At 47.6% G+C, this 20,828-nt stretch overlaps 1 protein-coding gene across 1 annotated transcript in view; it reads left to right on the top strand.

Moving 5' to 3' along the window:
- Positions 1–20,828, top strand: part of LOC147096877 (cation channel sperm-associated auxiliary subunit gamma-like) — a 297,982-nt gene that overhangs the window by 117,236 nt on the left and 159,918 nt on the right. Inside the window, exon 7 of the mRNA XM_085973141.1 lies at positions 15,233–15,347. Within this exon, the coding sequence (XP_085829267.1) occupies positions 15,233–15,347 (115 nt within the window). The remainder of the gene's footprint in view (positions 1–15,232; positions 15,348–20,828) is intronic.

Below are 20,828 nucleotides of genomic sequence, written 5' to 3'. Positions count from 1 at the left end.
GTCAAGGTCAGCAAAGGTGAAATGCCTGGATGCAGGCCTGATGTTTGTTACTCTGTTTGTTAATAAAGTACTCGTGCTAATTCTACGATATCGCCTCTTCGAGTCCTTGTCTCACTACATGGATTTATCACACACAGGTTTTCCTTAATTAATCTGAGAGCGATGAAAAAAAATGAAACTTTCATTTTTGTGTAATATTTATGACTGACCTAGCAGGTAAATCTATTAACAATAAAGCCACCCGAATTTACTCGCTAAATCTAGTGAGACAAGTGGCATAGTTCTGGCTATTTCAGAACCGCAATTTGGGACAGGATCTGATTTCAGTGTGCCATATTTTACAGTTCAGGTTGGTGGGGCCATGTCCTCTGCCCATCCCTCCATATGTGAGGTTATTTAAATAATATGCAAATCACGCAGTGGGGTTTCTAGCCTGAAATCTTGTGACTTGTGCTACAGAAGTGAGATCCAATTGTGTAACTGATGCTGAGATAAAAGAGGTATATCAGTTGCCAGGTTAAGCTCCTGTCGGAAATGTTCCACTCTGTACAGCCTGCAGCTTGAGAGAAGGAATTTTTGAGGATATCTGCAGTTAACACTGAGATTTCAGCTAATTTTTAATGCTTTGGTCAGATACAGAGAAGGACTATAAAGTCTGGAAAATGTTGTCCCTCTCAGCTAGATTAAGGGTTACTTCTTTATTGGCAGCATGGGTCTCCCTATAAGGATTCCTCTGTTCACCATAATAATGGAGGAGGAGGAGGAACAAAACAGAACAGAACCGAGCTGTGCCCCCTTTGCAGTGCTGTATATTTCAGAGCTGTCCATGGAAATAGGCATTAATGACCTGCATGGTGCAACTGTACACTACACAGGGTAGAATATTTGGCACATCTGTTGTTATTGGAAGGACTCAGGCAGCATTTATCTGCACAGCCACAGACAGATAAATGCTGCCTTGGAGCATTAAAATGTCTCTATTGTAGAAGTGATTTCCAGATATAACTGCAGTACTGTTGTCTAGTTCTGTGATAGCTTCCTTGGGGATCAGTGTCTCTGCTTGCAGGAGTCTTCAAAAATCTTCCAGTATGAATGTCTTGACCTCTCCTAATTAAATCAGAAGGCGCCAGCATCTTGCAAGCCTTCCCTGATCCTTGTCCTTCGAACCCTGTAAATACTGAGGAATGCCTAGAGGAATACCCATCCATGGCAACTTATTATAAAATATCCCAGGCTATAGGCCCTGAGGTATCACATGGAGTTCAACTTTAAGAACACTTTCAAGTTTCTTCGACCCTAAGCAGCAAAACTGAAATGGTGACCAACAATGACCTAGTTCTACAGCAAAGAAATGTTAACTAGGAATTTTCTCGGAACTGCACCTGCTCCACCGTCGTAACTTTGCTAGAATTGCCAAATATTCTACCCTGCAGTGAAAATCCCATTTACACTCATAAATATAAGACATAGGAGCAGGAGTAGGCCATATGGCCCCTCGAGCCTGCTCCGTCATTCAATAAGATCATGGCTGAACTTTTACAACAACCAATTTCCCACCCAATCCCCATATCCCTTGATTCCCATAGTGCCCAAGAATCTATGAATCTCAGTCTTGAATAAGCTAAATGACTGAGCAGCCACAGCCCGAAGGGGTAGAGAATTCCAAAGATTTACAAACCTCTGAGTGAAGAATGTCCTCCTCATCTCAGTCCTAAATGGCCGACCCCTTATCCTGAGACTACGCCCCCTAGTTCCAGACTCTCCAGCCAGGGGAAACAACCTCTCAGCATCTACCCTGTCAAGCTCTCTGAATTTTATACATTTCTATGAGATCACCTCTTATTCTTCTAAACTCCAGAGAATATAGGCCTATTCTACTCAATCTGTCCTCATAGGACAATCCCCCCATCCCAGGAACCAGTCTGGTGAATCTTCGTTGCACTCTCTCTAAGGCAAGTATATCCTTCCTTAGGTAAGGAGACCAAAACTGTACACAGTACCCCAGGTGTGGTCTCACCAAAGCCCTATATAATTCCAGCAAGACTTCATGGGGGAAAAATTCGGTTCGTTTGCGCCTCCGGGCTTGCGCCTTACCGCCCCGATATCCTGCGCCCGCAGATCGTGACGTCAGTTGAGTGTGTAACAACCTGGTGGCGCCCCGAACCGGATATTGAGTGGTGCCCCCCTCCTTTCCACCTGGTGCAAGCAATGACAGGGAGACTGGAATCTTTCCCAGTCAGTGAGGGGCTGGGGGGGCGCTATTTAAAGGCGGCCTCCTCCTGGCTTTTTCTATGGTAGACATTTTTTCACCACTCATTCTGACAGAGAGAGAGATTCTGAGAGAGAGATAGAGAGATTTCTGCATAGACTCAATGCTGTGTGAAGTAATTTTGGCTACTGAGCATCACTTTGCAGGTACTTTTGGATTTGACCTTCATTACTTCGATTGCCAAGAGGCTATGGGGGCTGCACTGATTTGCGGCGTCATCCTGCGCCTGCAGAATCAGAGGCAACAGAGACGCAGAGAGAGAATGGCAATCAAGGCCAAACGGAGGAGGGCCAACAGGCCTCTGCACAGGAGACCTTACCCTCCCAGGGTATTCCGGGAACAATTCTCCTACATTAGTTTGTCTGAGGAGCAATGTTTGCGCAGGCTGCGTTTCAGCAAGGAGGTGGTCACTGAGCTCTGCCACCTGCTGCAGCCAGATCTGCAGCCTCTACTGAGGACCAGGACGTCTGTCGGTGGCTGTGAAGGTCACAGTAGCTCTGAACTTTTATGCCACCAGCTCCTTTCAAGCAGCTACTGGGGACATCGCCAATATCTCCCAGTTCGCGGTCCATTGCTGTATCCATCAGGTCACAATGCCCTCTATAAAAGGAGACGTCAGTACATCTCTTTCCCGATGACCCGGGCCAAACAGCATGAACGTGTATTGGGCTTTGTGAGGATAGCGGGCTTCCCCATGGTGCAGGGCGCCGTTGACTGCACGCATGTGGCAGAGAATGCAGAGGTTTTCCGAAACCGTAAGGGGTTCCACTCCTTAAACGTCCAGTTGGTCTGTGACCACAGACAGCTGATACTTGCTGTCAATGCCCGCTATCCTGGCAGCAGCCACGATGCTTTCATCCTACGCCAGACTGCTGTGCCAGAACTTTTCCAGGCACCGCATCAGCCAAGTGGTTGGCTCCTCGGGGACAAGGGTTAGCCACTCTGCACCTGGCTGATGACACCGCGCCATAACCCCAACACCCCTGCTGAGCTGCGGTACAATGAGAGCCATCTTGCCACCAGGAACATCGTTGAGCAGACGATCGGCGTGCTCAAGTAACGGTTCTGCTGTCTGGACCACTCAGGAGGAGCCCTGCAGTGCTCGCCTGAGCGAGCCTCCCTCTTCATAGTTGTGTGCTGCATTCTTCATAACCTGGCAATCCTCAGGACCCAGCCAATGCCACCAGGCCTTGGAGCACCACCGGAGGAGGAGGAGGAGGAGGAAGAGGAGGATGATGATCAGTAGCAGCAACAAGACGGGAGGGAGGCTCACAATGTTGAAACTGCAAGGGCCGTCCGTCAACGGCGGATAACAAGCCGCTTCTAGGCCCCTACTGAGGAAATGGCTTCTGGCATGGAGAACAACATGAATGAAAGCAACCCACAACCCCAAAGCCGGCCAAGGCAGCAATGATTCCAAAGGCCAAACCTGTACATTTGAATACAAAAACTTTTTTATTTTACAAACTCTGTGTGTGTCATTTCTTCATGACAAGCTAATAGAAACATACACAAACAACCATTCATTAACATTACTGGTTCTCACAATCTGGAGATGATGTCCAAAACACTGAAGTGACAGTGGTGGCAGCAGGAATGCTGTCATCTTGAGAGAGGACAGCAACTCCCTGCTCACCTGACACACTGGCACTCCCACGGGGCAGCACCTCAGCATCCGGAGCAATCTGCTGGAGCACAGATTGCTGGCCTGCTGTGGTGCGGTGAGAGCCCTGGGGAAATGTGTCCGAACCAGCGACAATGGCAGCAGTCAGTGCTTGCGTGGCCTCAATCTGAGTCTGCATGAGTCCAATCTGAGATTGGATCACAGCAGCCAGTGACTGAATTGCAGCACTTAGCGTCAGCATGGCATCCGCCTGTGCTACAGCATAGTGCTCCACACTCCTTGCCAGTGCCTCAGTGCAATCGGGCACCCTTCCCACTGCACCCATGAGCTGAGTGTGCATGTCCACCGCCTGGGTAATCATTTCAGCGATGAGCCGCTCCTCCTCTGTGATGTAAGAAAAAGGAGACTTACCATCAAGTAACTTTAAAGTAAGCTTTAAGTAACTTATAAACACACTATATACACAAGAGAGGTCTTTACCATGCCTCTGGTAGAAGCCTCTTACAATACTGAACAGACCAGTATTTATACCAGTCCAACAGGAAGTGACATATGACAGGAAGTGAGGTATGTACACAGTTCATAGTTCATAGTTCACAGGAAGTGATGACATAACTTCCCGGAAGTTATCATTTTTATCACATTCTTCCCTCCTGCAGGATTAGGAGGCTGTGGTCTACCTTTTGGTCCGCAGCCGCCGAACAAGGAAGAGTCGCACCCGTTTGGATTCCCGTCGTAGAGGGTCGCTGGTCCGCTTACATGCGGTTGGCCATTGGTCAGAGTCTGTGTGGCCTGGATTGCCCTGTGAAGGGTCGGGGAGATCATGGCTTCGAGTACGAGCCCCAATAGGTTCAAAGTCGGACTGCCTCTGTTCAGAGGGAGGTGCAGAGCTGGTCTGTGGCGGATCAGTACTTTCATGCGCGGTACTGGGAGGGTCGCAACCTTGAGCACGGGGTTCTACCGGCACCAAGCTAGTTGGTGTCCGATCAGGATCCTGGCGAGGGGTACCCGATAGGCCCCAAGAGTTTCCTGGTGAAATGCCATCACCCGATGTCCCACTAGGTCCTGGTGGGCAGGGAGCCAGATCCCGTAATGATACGGTAGATTCTCGGCCGTCGGAATATCGTATGTTTGCATAGGTGGGGTTGGCATCGGTTAGTTCGACCTCGTCTACAAGAGGGTCATTTTTAGACGTCCGAACGTATCTTCGGAGTAATACAGGTCCAGGAGTAGTTAGCCATGACGGGAGTGATGTCCCATGAGATGAGCGACGCTGGAATCCAAAGAACCGCTCATGAGGTGTAGTATTTGTGGCTGTAGAAAGCAGGGACCGTATAGAGTGCAATGCATCCGGAAGCACTGTTTCCCATTGCTGGTCTGGTAGGCCCCGAGATCTTAAAGCGAGACGTACGGAATTCCAGATGATACCGTTATACCTCTCTACCTGCCCATTTCCGATGGGATGGTATGGTGTTGTTTTGCTTGTAGCAATTCCCCGCTCTGAGAGGTAGTCCTTGAGTTCCCTTGACATAAAGGATGGACCCCGATCTGAGTGAATATAAGCCGGCATGCCACAAAGAGAAAATACCTGCTCAAGGCAGCAGATTACTGTGGACGCCAGCATATTGGAGCAGGGGAAGGCAAACGGAAAACGTGAATATTCGTCGATCATGGTGAGCAAATATGTGTTCCGAGTTGAAGAGGGCACTGGGCCCTTAAAATCGATGCTAAGTCGTTGCATTGGTTGGGTTGCATGTATGAGTATACCATCTGAGGGGCGGAAGAACTGAGGTTTTAATTCTGCACAAAGCCGGCATTCTGAGCATATTTTCTTTACATCTCCAGTGGAAAAAGGGAGATTCCGTGATCGTACGAAATGTAGCATGCGCGTAACGCCAGGATGACACAAACCATTGTGGACATCCATGAGAGTGGAGGATGACATAGTGGAGCAGAATGCCCGTGTGAGGGTGTCCGGGGCCACATTCTCCTTGCCAGGCCGATAGAGAATGGTATAACCAAAAGAGGCCAGTTCCATCCTCCAAAGTTGTATTTTATTATTCTTAATTTTGGTTCGTTTTCGATTATCGAGCATGAAGGCGACTGATCGTTGGTCCGTGATCAATGTAAAGTGCTGGCGAGCTAGAAAATGGTTCCACTTCCGTACTGCCTCTATGATGGCTGTGGCTTCTTTCTCAACCGGAGGATAATGTAGCTCGGCACCTTGTAAGGTCCTGGACATAAATGCTACAGGACGACCTTCCTGATTCAGAGTAGCCGAGATCGCCACCTCCGAGGCATCACATTCAACCACGAAAGGGAGATTCTCATCAATGGAGTGAAGAGCCGCTTTCTCCAACTGTTTTTTGAGAAGGTTAAAGGCTGCAACAGCCGCTGTTCCCAGTGGAAATGATCTAGCATGCAGCAAGGGTTGGATTTTGTCCGAAAAATGAGGAATCCATTTAGCGTAGTATGCAAACAGACCGAGAGCCCGACGTAAAGAAGCCGGATTCTTAGGTGACGGGAGCTCTTGGAGCGGGCGAAGTCTTTCTGGGTCTGGCTTAATGATACCATTGCCTACGCAGTAGCCAAGGATGTTGATGGTCGGTTGCGACTCAACAGATTTGGATTCATTCAGGGTCAAATTACGGCGATGGAGGGCATCCCGAAATTTTTGGAGGTTGGAGTCGTGTTCCTGTTGATCGTGACCTGCAATGGTAATGTTATCAAGATAGGGAAAAGTGTCCCTTAGGTTTTCCTGCTTAACCAGGCCATCCATTGCCCGTTGAAAGACAGCCACTCCATTAGTAACCCCGAATGGGAGGCGACGAAATTGGTACAGCCGTCCATTAGCCTCAAAGGCTGTGTACTGCTTATCTGAGACCTTCAAGGGTAACTGATGATAGGCACTTTTTAAATCGTAAGTTGAGAACACTTTGTATTCGGCCAGTTTATTAACCATATCATCAATGCGTGGCAATGGGTAGGTGTCCAAGTCGGTATATTGATTGATGGTTTGCGAATAATCGATGCATAGTCGCTGTTTGTGAGGTTTTAGAGGGTTCTTGACAATGACGACTTGAGCCCGCCAGGGCGACGAACATGGTTCAATGATATCCTCTGCTAGAAGTCGAGAGATTTCAGCCGCAATAAAAGATTGGTCTTCCTGATTAAAGCGCCGCGATTTCGTTATTATCGGTTGGCATTGAGGCGGAATACTGGCAAATAATGAGGGTTCATCAAGTGAAGCTGCTGATAATGCACAAAATGGTAATTTAGACGGTATATTAGAAATAGTAAGTCCGGGTTTGGATCCACCAAACTCAATGGTGAGTTTCTTATGCTGTTTTTGGAAGTCCAGCCCTAAGAGGAGATCACTACATAAGTCCTTGAGCACCGAAAGTCGGGTGGAGGGATACATACGACCATGAAGTGTCACATCAACAACACAAAAGCCGGAGATTCTGGTATTAAGTGATGACTGGGCCATCGCAATTGCCTGGTCCGATGGGAAGACATGTAGTTTCAATTTCGCAACAATCTGTTCCTTAATGAAACTATCAGTACTTCCTGAGTCAATTAAGGCATCTAAGGTATGCCCTTTAATTGAAATTTTTGTGGCTGCATGAGACAGGTTCTGTGGGCAAGCAGCTGTAATTGGTGTCGTTGCACAGAGAGTGGCTAAAACTCTCGGTGTGCTTCTTCGGGAGAGAGCTCGAGAGGAAGCTTGATAGGTCCTAGCTGGAGCATCTTGATAGGCCCTAATTGGGGCAGTTCGGTAGGCCTTAGCTGGATTGGCCCTCGTAGAGGCCCTTGATAGGCAAACTTTAGCAAAGTGTCCTTTTTTCCCGCAATAACTGCAGATTGCATTGCGAGCAGGGCAGGTTTTCCTAGGGTGAAAAGCATCTCCACAAAAGAAGCATTCCTTCCTAGATTGCCAAGAGGCTGCTAAAGTGGGGTCGTCCTCCTCTTCTTCATCAGAATTATCAGAATTAGATTCCCCCATGATAGGGTTCACCTGAGACCGCTTGAATTGTCTGGTTGCAGCTACAGCAGCAGATCGAGATCTGGGCAGCTGATAGAGGTCTGCATTTCTCTTTGCCAAATCCAGTGAACAAGCTAGGTCAAAAGCTCTTTGTAGCTCAAGTGTTTTACTTTCTAGTAGATGCTGGCGTATAAATGGAGAGGCAATCCCGCAGATGAAAGCATCACGAATCATTTCTTGGCGGTACAGCTCAGCTGAGGCTGCCTGAAAGTTACAATCTACGCTGAGCCTGCGAAGTTCTTGCAGGAATTCATCAATTGATTCCCCTGGTCCTTGTCGGGCTGTGGCCAGTAGATGTCTAGCATAGACCTCATTTGGGGTCTTCGCATACAGTTTCTTAAGTGCCCGAATCACCTCTTCATAATTATCCCATTCATCAACATATTCGAACACTTTTGGGGTCACATAATTGACAAGTATCTTCAATTTAGCAGGAGCATCCGCTTTACATTCATCCAGAAAATTCTCAAAAGTACGATACCAATGCTTCCATACCCTGCCAGCTGCTGGTGTATTCGGGTCCAAGTCCAGACGAATAGGTCTAAGGATTTTCTCCATGATGGGTGGTTCCCTGGATCCTTAACTTCCGAGTTTGTCTGAAGGTCTAGTATTTGTCAGTGTAAATATTAAGTTACTTAAATTGATGTAAGAAAAAGGAGACTTACCATCAAGTAACTTTAAAGTAGGCTTTAAGTAACTTATAAACACACTATATACACAAGAGAGGTCTTTACCATGCCTCTGGTAGAAGCCTCTTACAATACTGAACAGACCAGTATTTATACCAGTCCAACAGGAAGTGACATATGACAGGAAGTGAGGTATGTACACAGTTCATAGTTCATAGTTCACAGGAAGTGATGACATAACTTCCCGGAAGTTATCATTTTTATCACACTCTGTGTCCAGTGCAGCAGGACCCGCTGGCCTACTCTCCCTCCGGGGAGAAGGCCCCCAAGCTTCCCTAGCCACATCGCGGTGCTGCAGCCCGCTGGGTCCTGGAGCTTCACCCTCATCAGACCCTTCCCCCCTGGTCCCCGCCAGGGAAGATGTGGTCCCAGTGTGGGCATGGGCCTCCTCGGGAGAGGGTGGTGCTGATGCTCCGGCTTCCTCTTCCTCCTCGCCTGCGGCTTCCTCCCACTGGCAGCTTCAGGGCCTATCTCTTTAGCTGGTGAATCACCGTCTGAAAGCAGGGAGGTACAAGAGTGGCTTTAGCATCAGGACAGGGGGGCAGTAAGGGAGGAAGGAGTTTAGTGATTTAGTAAATTGGATTGAAAGTGTCAAAGGCTGGTGTTGTGAGGGACAAGTGGAATGAGAGAGGAGAGAAAGCTGATGACCTTATCATTGCTGTCCCAAACGGGGTCGGCCTCTCCAGGGGCGACGGGACCGATCACCTGGCTTGGCACAATCCTGTGGACGTGCGCCTCAAGATCACTGAGGGGCTGCAGCTGAGGCCACCCTCCACCCGTCCGTTGCTGCTGTCTCCTATTATGAGATAGCTTGGCCTGCAAGAAAAAGGATGGCGTCTGAGTAAATATACAGCCATGGTCTTGCCTGGTGTGCCTCCCATAATTGAATAGCCCTTAATGTATGCAGCCATGGTCTTGCCTGATGTGCCTCCCATAGTTGAATAGCCCTTACTGTATGCAAGGTGTGTGTTTCATGAGAGGGCCATAGGTGTTGGATGAATGTTGGGCATTGGGATTTTAAGACCCACGGGCCATAAAGTGAGGTTGAAATGGAGGGATGGAGAGGTATTGAAAAAAAGCCACTCACCCTGACGACCCAAGTGAGGTCGTTGAACTTTTTGCGACATTGGGCACCATGCTCCTGGAGGAGACGTGCTGAGCCACCTCCCTCCACACTCTTCTGTAGTCGCGTGGCAAAGGCTTCCTGCCACTCTCAGGGAAGACTATAGATCTTCTGCACTCCACCACGCCAACCAGAGCCTCCAAGGCCCGCTCGCTGAAGCGCTGAGCTCGTTCTCTCACCCTCTCCATAGTCCTTGGCTGGAAAATGTAATCACAGGTCTCTCTTGGCCGGGATTCAAGGCCCCAATGAGCAGGGTGTGGCTGGAGAGCAAGATCGACCCTTCCCTTTAAGAACTGTCCGGCGCCAGTGTATCTGTGTTCCATCGCTAACTGACATCACCTGCGCTGCGCCCGCGCTCTGAGTTAGCGCCTCGCTCCTCAGCCTTTGCGCCTTAAGACTGCTGTGCAGCGCCTGATTTAGTGCTCCAATCACCTCCAAGGGCGATAGAAGCCAAGCTTGCAGCCGGAGGCAATAATTAGCGCCAGGCGCTAAACCTTGTGCCCGGCCGATAATTGCGTCCCAAATGGGGCGATACCGAATTTCTCCCCCCATTACTCTTATACTCCAACCCCCTTGCAATAAAGACTAACACACCATTTGCCTTCTTAGGTGTCAACTGTGGCTCAGTAGGTAGCAACCTCGCCTCTGAATCAGAAGGTTGTGGGTTTAAGTCCCACTCCAGAGACTTGAACGCAAAAATCTAGGCTGACTCTCCCTCAGTGCTGCACTGTCAGATATCTTTCGGATGAGATGTTAAACTGAGGCACCGTCTGCGCTCTCAGGTGGACGTAAAAGATCCTATTGCACTATTCTGAAGAAGAGCAGGGGAGTTATCCCTGGTGTCTTGGCCAATATTTATCCCTCAATCAACATCTAAAACGGATTATCTGGTCATTATCACATTGCTGTTTGTGGGAGCTTGCTGTGCACAAATTGGCTGCCATGATTCCTACATTACAACAGCGACTATACTTCAAAAAGTACTTAATTGGCTGTAAAGTGCTTCGGGACATCCGGTGGTTGTGAAAGGCGCTATATAAATGCAAGTCTTTCTTTTTTTCTTTCTAATTGCTTGTTGTACCTGCATGTTAACTTTCTGTGATTCATGTACAAGGACATCCAAATCCCTCTGAACACCAACATTTACTCGTCTCTCTGCTTTTCTATTCTTCCTACTAAAGTGGATAATTTACCATATCCCCACGTTATACTCCATCTGCCACCTTCTTGCCCAATCATTTAACCGGCCTATATCCCTTTGCGTCCTCCTCACAGCTTACTTTCCTACCTAGCTTTGTATCATCGGCAAATTTGGATATATTATGCTTGGTCGCCTCATCTAAGTCATTGATATAGATTGTAAACAGCTGAGGCCCAAGCACTGATCCTTGCAGCACTCCACTAGTTTCACCCTGCCTTCCTGAAAATGATCCATTTATTCCTGCTTTATGTGTTCTGTCCTTTAATCAATATTCAAACCATGCTGATACATTACCCTCCGAATCCCATGAGTCTTGATCTTGTGTAACAACCTCGGAAATGGGGTTTCCACCACACTTTGGGCAAAGTTATGGTGACAGAGCAGGAGCAGCTCCGAGGAAATTCTAGATCACTATTAAACAATAAAAAAACCTGCTGGTTATGGCAGGATGTTTTGCACAAGCAGCCCATTTTAAGAAACCATCCGAAAGATTTCTGAACAGACTTCCCTTGAAGTACCCATTTCAAATGAATACTGAGCGTTTAGAAAGCTATCCAGGCACTTCAAGCAAATTATGGGGCTTTGCCTTAATTTAAATTAATATCTTTAATGAACCTTGTGCACTGTGGATGCTGTCTCAAAGAGTTCAAAGTGCTTCTGGATCACACTGTAATGCACATCATGTGCAGGATAGGCCTCAGGCCTCCATAATACAGAGTGCCAGTACCTCGAGCACAGCAGTGCGTTGAGCCCCATGAAATATGGGAGAGGCAGGAACCAAAGAACAAGAGTCTAGTAGATTCCTTATTAAAGGCACAAATTCTCGTCACTAAATAAAGTCCTCCATCCATCATACCTGATCTTACTATTATCCTTCCGATCAATGCTAGATATAAAGTGGGCATGAACTTACAATAGTTATCGTACAGTTCAGAGAATAACCATATATACATGATCACATTCTCTCGGTGGGGAGCGTCGCTCAAAGACATAGATCAGAGAATTGGTGCTACCTGTTGTAGCCATATCTCCAACTCGCACTTCCTTCAAGTCAGGCTCCCCACTCTGACTTTACCCTACAGCATGGTGCGTCAAACCACTTGCAATTCTGGTAAAACGTATTTGTGGAAAACATCACCAGTAGCAGTAAGGTATGTACTTCCCCTGTGGGCTACTGCAATTGTAAATTCTCACTCCTGGTATATTTCTCAACTCTGTTTTTGAATATTATAGTTTTGCCGGTTCATTTTCTGAGTAATCTACCTGTTGAAATTTGTGCTGGATTTGGGCAAAAGGAAACAAAATTTGAGGCAACACTTCCAGCACAGAGTCTTTCTTGATGGAAGTGTAGATTCGAAAATTGGGTTTGAAGGTCAGCACTCCTGATTATCCAGCCAGAAAATGAAAAGCACCATGAATTGTGTACTCTCATCCTTGATGGACTTCCTGTTGAGCAAGACTCTACAACAGGAGTACGGTCTTGTGATTTCAGCTCTTGTTACGTCCATATTTATGCTGCTGTACGCAGAGGATGTAATTTACATGCCCAATTCTGAGACTTCATAGAATCATAGAAATTTAAGGCACAGAAGGAGGCCATTCGGCCCATCGTGACTGTGCCGGCCGAAAAAGAGCTCTCCAGCTTAATCCCACTTTCCAGCTCTTGGTCCGTAGCCCTATGGTTACGGCACTTCAGGTGCATATCCAAGTACTTTTTAAATGTGATGAGGGTTTCTGCCTCGACCACCCTTTCAGGCAGTGAGTTCCAGACCCCCACCACCCTCTGGGTGAAAAGTTCTCCTCAACTCCCCTCTAATCCTTCTACCAATTACTTTAAATCTGTGCCCCCTGGTTATTGACCTCTCTGCTCAGGGAAATAGGCCCTTCCTATCCATTCTATCTCGGCCCCTCATAATTTTATACACCTCAATTAAATCTCCCCTCAGCCTCCTCTGTTCCAAAGAAAACAACCCCAGCCTATCCAATCTTTCCTCATTGCTAAACCTCCCCAGTCCTGGAAACATCCTTGTAAACCTCTTCTGGACCCTCTCCAGTGCAATCACATCTTTCCTGTAATGTGGTGACCAGAACTGTACGCAGTATTCTAGCTGAGACCTAACTAGTGTTTTATATAGTTCAAGCAATTGTGAGACTTGTTAATTGGAGATTGACCCTGAACTCATGTTTGTCTCATCATCTAACTCTTTCACTCACCCCCTCCCTCCCTCTCTCTACAGCGAAGCAAGGTTTTGTTTTACTTCTAGACACTGAAGATTACACGGACATTCCAATGATACCAACGGGCTTTACACTAAGCCATATTAATTCGATGGCTTACATATGGGGAAACTTTTTATTTACCAGGTAATATTCATGTCTTTGTCTGATATTTTGAGTTTAAATGTTGTGGCACCAGTGCTCCATATCATTGACCTGCTAAGTGCACTGAATGCGTGAAATACAGTTGTAAGACCTGTGTATCTGTCATGAAGTAGGCTCATTATGATATAGCTGCTACATTGGAAGCCCCTTCCCATATTATGGGTTTTTATCTTAAAGGAGTCTGACTTGCTGCCAGTAACTGCTGTAGTTAACCTGGCACGGTTAGGACCCAGCGCTGAATTCAGTGTTAGGGTCGAGGTTCGCGCTTGTGACGTTAAGTTGGTGTTGCACGCTGATTTACATCGCAGTGTCGCCATTTTGTTTGGGATGGCGCTTTACCAGCAGCGCAAAGGTAAGGATGAAAACGTTGGCTGCCACGGGACCTGCCTGCAACTGGCAAAAGAGCGGCCGCCGCCATTGTAGTGTAATTTAATGGTACTACGGAGTGGCACTAAGGCATGTGTATGTAATAGCTTGGCCGATCAAAACATTTTTCACTTCAGAATTGTGAATGGTCCTTGCTCTTTTGTGCGCACTCTATCTAAAATGATAAAATACTCAACAATCTTTGATATCATTAGTTACTCTAAAAGCAGATGTGAAAGGCATTGTTACTTGCATTTTCCCCACTCTATCTGTCTTCCTGCCCTTTACAAGATTAACTGATTTTTGAGAATAGTGTCATCTTGGAGATAGATTATGTTGTTAAGGCTGTTCAGATATATTCAATTAGGGTCCTTCACTGCAATCATAAGGAAAGAAAGAACTGTCAATTATGTAGCACCTTCCACGTCCTCAGGATGTCCCAGTGCTTCACAACATTTTGATGTGCATTCACTGTTGTTATATGCGCAAATGTAGCAGCTAATTTGCATACAGCAAGATCTCATGGACAGCAAATGAGATAAGTGACCAGATTTTCTGGTGGTAATGGTTCAGAAATGAATGTTGACCAGGAAACTGGGAGACCCCGCCTCTTCAAGGGATCATTTATGTTCATCTGAACAGGCAGATAGAGCCTAGTTTTTAATATCTCATCAGAAAGATAACACCATCAGCAATGAACACTTCCCCAGTACCACACCGAAATGCCAGCCTAGATTATGTGCTCAAATCATGAAGCAAGGCTGATTCAGAATTAATAATGCTACCAACTGAACTACCAGTATTGGAAGCCCCCATGCCGGTTCAAATATTTGTTCCATTTGGGTTGTAGTCAATATGGGTGGCAGTGGAGTGAAAGCATTCTTGCTGATTACTTTTACTAATTGTAAAGGCCCTGAAAATCTGGGGGCGTTATTGGGGGAGCACCTCATGTGCACGGGGCTGGTGTGCTACCACAGGCACATCTCCGGCAACTGCCTGCACCCTGCATGCGGAAATCTAAGCACCTACCCACTATTGGGGAAAGAATGCCCAGACCCACTCATCCAAGACTCCAGCCATCTCGCATTCAACCCTTGTAAAGGGGCCAATACAATTTTTTTTTTAATTTCACCTTTCCTCCATGTTCCAGGCCACTCCCCTCATCTGGACCCCTCAGTGAGGCCCATCTAGAGGTTAGTATGCCTTATTTCTCACAGCTCATTGGCCTCCGGTAATATCCCAGGTCCTTTCTGCATCGCAGAAGAGGGAACTACCAGTATCGGAACCCCCCACCACGGCTTAGAAAGGACCCTCATCGTCACTGTCCTTGTAAAGTTGAACAGAGGTTCTGCCACTTACAGGCTGCCCAGGAATTCCGGGAACTGGTGGAGACCCAGCATGACCAGCTCCCAGCCCTTTTCTGATGGGTTCTCTCGGAATTACAGTGGGAGTTGAGCAGAATCTACAAAAAATCTTTTTAAATGTAATAGAACAAAATTGCCTACTAATAAAAACTTTGAAATTTTATTTTAGTTACAATCTTGGACATACCTGGCTCACTATACCAGGGGTTCCATCTCATTCTCTCATCCGTTACTTTATACCTTCTTGGAATGGAGATTTTATCTTTGTGACTGATATTGAAGAGGTAAGTGATACATTAGTCATCAGCTTAATTTCCTAAAATACAAACAAATATGAAACTGTAGAATGAGAAGAGGCTATTTGGCCTATCAAGTCCATTCCTCCCAAAGATCGTGTACAGTTTGCCCTATTATGGAATCACCCAACTTATTTAAGTTCCTGAAATTAGGTCTTTACTTATAGTTTCTCACTCCTCTATAAGATGATTAAACAAAATAACTAAATATATTATAGCTGACATTATTCATTTTTGATCAGTTGATAGATTGGCAAATGCCAGCATTTACTGGTGCACTTAATAGAGTGTCATTGGTCCTCAGGAAAGTGGAGGAGTCTGTGGACCATCTGGTTTGCACCATATTAATTATATATCATTGCAACAAATATTACATACTGATTGTGTACAAATGCACATAAGGAAACCTTATTACTCAAATGGTTAAGCGTGGTTAGGAAAGATACAGGACTAGAAATTGGATCACGAAGTGCCCATTTTTCTGACGCCACACAGCCACCCAAGGACCCAAAATAGCGTCCAAGATGCGCGCATACTCATCTGACGGGACGTGCACAGCGCGCCATCCTGGTATATGAGGGAGCGCTCGTGAGAGTATCACACGCCGGCAAGATGCAGAGGAGGTAGATAATCACCTGGATGATTGTGCAACGCTGATTGCAGGATGCGATTGCCATTTTGGAAGGCCCAGTGACACCACGTGCTGACCTCGCACAGCAGAACGTGACGCTAATCTGCATGAAGGCCCCCTCGCCAACGCTATTTAAATGGATCATGCAAGACTTGCAGGTAAGTTGCGGGTTTACTACTTCTGGTTGCTGCTCAACCTCTCGACAATTTTTGTTGAGTTCCAGCACTGTTCAAATTACAATTTGTCTGCACAGTGAGAGGACTGGCTACTCTTGCACACCTGTTGTTGTTGTATCCTTCAGAAATGATCTGGCTCTAGAAATGGGAGGCCTGATAGGACTGCCTCTGGAATAGAGCACAACTGGAAGCATGAGGAAGATACCACAGAGTAGAACAAGCTGCCAGAACAGGGAGGAGAAGAAGGGCACTCAGCAGGAGGCCATATCTAGAGAGAGTATTCAGGGAGCATTCCTCCTACTTCAACTTCCGTGAGGAGCAATGTATTAGGTGCCTTTGCTTTATCAAGGAAGTTTTTATAGAGTTCTGTCAGCTGCTGCAGCCTCAAACCAGCAATGCCTGTGACTCAAGGTCATCGTCACTCTCAACTTTTATGCCACAGTCTCCTTTCAGGCTGCAACAGGTGATATTAGCAGCTCACAGATTGCAGTATACGGAAGGTCACTGAGGCTCTATACACCATGGGAAACACTTACATCTCCTTCCCCATTGACAGAGAGAAGCAGGAGGAGAAAGCATGAGGTTTTGCCTGCATGTCAGGTTTCCTCATGGTGCAAGGTGCCATTGACTGCACACACATTGCCTTGCATGCTCCCCATCAGAACTCTGCAATATTCATCAATCAAATGTGATTCCACTCCCTTAACATGCAACTGGTTTGCGACCACAGGCAGAGCATCATGCAGATCTGTGCCCGCTATCCCGGCAGCTTTTATTCAGTGTCAATCCTTTGTGCCACCTTTATTTCAAGCAAGTCTTCAAGTTAAAGGCTGGCTATTAGGTGACAAGAATTATCCCCTCCAGGTATGGCTCATAACTCCGGTTAGGAACCCGCACACACCTGCACAGCAGGCCTACAGTGAGAGCCATGCTGCCACGAGGAACATCATTGGGCAAACAATTGGCATCCTAAACAACGCTTCCACTGTCTGAACTGTTCAGGTGGAGCCCTGCTGTACATCACTGGGCGAATATCCAGATTTGTGGTTGTTTACTGCATGCTCCACAACTTCATCATGAGGGACCACCTGCACACCAACCAATTGAGGAGGAGGAGCAGGAAGAGGAGTACTAGAGGTAGCAACCAAGAGAGCTCCTTTCTGCCAAAGCCCAGCTGATTGAGGAGCAGTTCCACTAGCCACAACTCCAAGTCAGCATTCATCAACAATCCCACACTCCTGAACTTTTTTCTTCCAATCATCAGCATATTGTCGTGTTTCACTCAACACTTATTGGGAGAGAAATTGGGCTCTGTAGCATCCATTCTTTAGGCGCTGCATGGCCTCCTAATGCGCGAAAATGGGGGCCTGCGATGCGCATGTACAATTCCGATGGGAAGGTAAAGAGTTTTTTTTATTTGTTCATGGGATGTGGCTGTCGCTGGCAAGGCCAGCATTTATTGCCCATCCCTAATTACCCTTGAGAAGGTGGTGGTGAGCATTGAACCGCTGCAATTCATGTGGTGAGGGTACTCCCATAGTGCTGTTAGAGAGGGAGTTCCAGGATTTTGACCCATATTTCCAAGTCAGGATGGTGTATGACTTGGAGGGGAACTTCTAGGTGGTGATGTTCCCATGCATCTGCTGCCCTTGTCCTTCTAAGTGGTAGAGATCGCGGGTTTGGAAGGTGCTGTTGAAGAAGCCTTGGCGAGTTGCTGCAGTGCATCTTATAGATGGTACACACTGCAGCCACGGTGCGCCGGTGGTGGAGGGAGTGAATGTTTAAGGCGGTGGATGGGGTGCCAATCAAGCGGGCTGCTTTGTCCTGGATGGTGTCGAGCTTCTTGAGTGTTGTTGGAGCTGCACTCATCCAGGCAAGTGGAGAGTATTCCATCACACTCCTGACTTGTGCCTTGTAGATGCTTTGCGCATTCAGATATAGTGTCTTTAGCTTTGACTTTTTTCTATTTTTCCCTGATGTCACCTTAGTCACTGATGCCTTATTACCTTTGTTACTCTCTCTGTCCCTTTCTGACCCACTCAGCTTATTTTTACCGAAAACTCTACTCTGGTCTAGAGCCTTGACATTTCTCTTGCTGCTTTTAAATTTACTCTTTCCTGAAACCTCCCACCCCTCCTTCATTAGTTTAATATAATTTGATAGAGCTTTTCAAAATCATGAGGGGTCTAGACAGAGTAGATAGAGAGAAACTGTTCCCAATGGCGGAAGGGTCAAGAACCAGAGGGCACAGATTTAAAGTGATTGATAAAAGAACCAAAGGCGGCATGAGGAAAAACTTTTTTAATGCAACGTGTGGTTAGGATCTGGAATGCACTGCTTGAAAGTTGGCGGAGGCAGACTCAATCATAGCTTTCAAAAGAGATTTGGATAAGTACCTGAAGGGAAAAAATTTGCAGGGCTACGGGAAAAGGGCGGGGGAGTGGGATTAACTGAAGTGCTCTTGCTCTGATGGGCTCACTGGGCCGAATGGCCTCCTGTGCTGTAACCATTCTATAATTATATGAAGTCATGGGGGCTGTACTGGCAGTCGACCTTGCCCTCCAGGATCTATGATGGAGGGAGCACTGGCAGCGAGAAAGACAGTAAAATGTGTGCAGACGGAGGAGGAGGGCCATTAGGGCTCTCAACAGGAGGCCTTATCCTCCTAGGGTCTTCCGACAGCACTTCTCCTACCTTCAATTAAGTGTCTAGCAGTGTATTAGGAGTCTCCGCTTCACCAAGGAGGTGGTCACAGAACTCTGCCACCTCCTGCAACCAGACCTCCAGCCTCAGACCAGGGCGACCACAGCTCCCCCAGTGGCAGTCAAGGTCATTGTGACCCTCAATTTCTTCACCAGCAGATCCTTCCAGTCTGGTGCAGGGCCCCATCAACTGCACCCACGTGGCTTTGCAGGCACTGCATAACAATCCTGAGATCTTCCGTAACCGCAAAGGCTACCACTTAATGTGCAGTTGGTATGCGACCACACACAGGGAATCCTCATTGTCAATGCCCACTATCCTAGCAGCAGCCACAATGCCTTCATCCTGCACCAGACCGGTGTGCCAGCCCTCTTCCAGCCACCACATCAAGCTTGAGGGTGGCTGTTCGGATGCAAGGGCCATCCGCGCTCCACCTGGCTCATGATTCCTCTCTGCAACCCCAACACTTGTGCCCAACACTCATCTATTGAGAGCCATGCTGCCACCAGGAACATCATTGAGCAGACCATCGGCCTACTGAAGCAACGGTTCTGCCGTCTTGAGCGCTCGGGAGGAGCCCTCAGTACTAGGCTGAGCAGGTGTACCATTTCATGGTGGTCTGCATGCTCCACAACGTAACCATCATGAGGGCGCAGTCCTTGCCAGCAGGGATTGCGGGACCACCTCAGGAGGACGAGGAGGAGGAAGGTCAGAGGCAGGCAGACAATCGGCCTTCCAGACGGGCTGTCCATGACCAGCTCATCAGACTCCAATTTGCATGAATGAAACCCCAGATCCTCGTTGCCCACCACATCCCCATCATATCATCCCTGTCTCACGCCATATCACAGCATCCTCCTGGGCGCAAAGTTAAAATGAGAGACATCACAAAAGATTCCAAACACAATTAGTAAATTTATCTATAATCATATCACACATATTTACATGAATACTATTAACTAATCACCCTTGTGCAATCCCTAAGTGTCTGTCTTTCGTGTGCCCTTTCCTGATCTAGTGCTCCTACGCAGTGCTCCCCCAGTGGCTGCAGCATGGCTGGTGGAAGGGTGCTGACTTTCTGCGCGGGAGACTTCAGATGGCCTTGCAGGACGACCTCGGCCAGCTGTGGACCTAGAAGGCCGGCTGTAGACTGCACTACCTTGGCATGTGCAGCAGCAGTTTTGGGCTGGCTGGCTGACGGGCAGCAACAAGGGTAATGGAGGAGTGGCAGTGGTGGGAGTAAGAAAGGAGAGAGGACAGTAGTTTCCTGCTCCACTGCCACTCCCCCAGGGTGGAGCCTCAGCATTCCTAGCAATTTGTTGGAGCACAGATTGCTGGCCAGCTGCTACACCGTGAAAGCCCTGGTTGACGGTGGTAAACCCAGCCACGATGGCAGCAGCAGTTGGGTTGCTTCAAGCTGAGATTGTATGAGAGCAGTCAGAGCTTGAATGCCACCAAGCAGAGACTGCATGAGAGCAGTCTGAGCTTCCGCTGCAGCACTAAGATGTTGGGTCGCTTCCATCTGTGCTGCAAAGGAAGCTGCGATATCGCCCATCATGCGTGCCATCGCGTCTGGGTCACCACGGTTTCTCTGGGAATGTATCATCATTTCAGGCTGGAAATCTTCGGCTCCATGCTCTGCGCAGAGCCCCGTGCAATGTTGGAGGCGGATTCCTCCACACTCCTTGACATGGCCAAGAGGCTCTCTGGCAGCCTTGCTATTACACCTATCATTTCTGTGTGCATGCCCATCACCCTTCTTCTGAAGGCCTCCCCATCGAGATCCTCATCTGAGTCCTGTGCAGCAGAACCCACATGCGAACTCGCCCTCCGGAGAACTGGCTCCCGAGCTACCTTTTCCCCTGGCCTTGCTGCACTCGTGCCCGGTGCCTCACCCTGCACAGATCCTGCTACTACACTAGCCTCTAAAGAACGAGTAGTGCCAATATCTTTACTGGT

The sequence above is a fragment of the Somniosus microcephalus genome, chromosome 34 (genome assembly GCF_052327205.1).
Source record: "Somniosus microcephalus isolate GS21.2 chromosome 34, FLI_Smic_1.0, whole genome shotgun sequence".
Lineage (NCBI taxonomy): Eukaryota > Metazoa > Chordata > Chondrichthyes > Squaliformes > Somniosidae > Somniosus > Somniosus microcephalus.
This window is presented reverse-complemented; position numbering and strand designations above follow the sequence as displayed.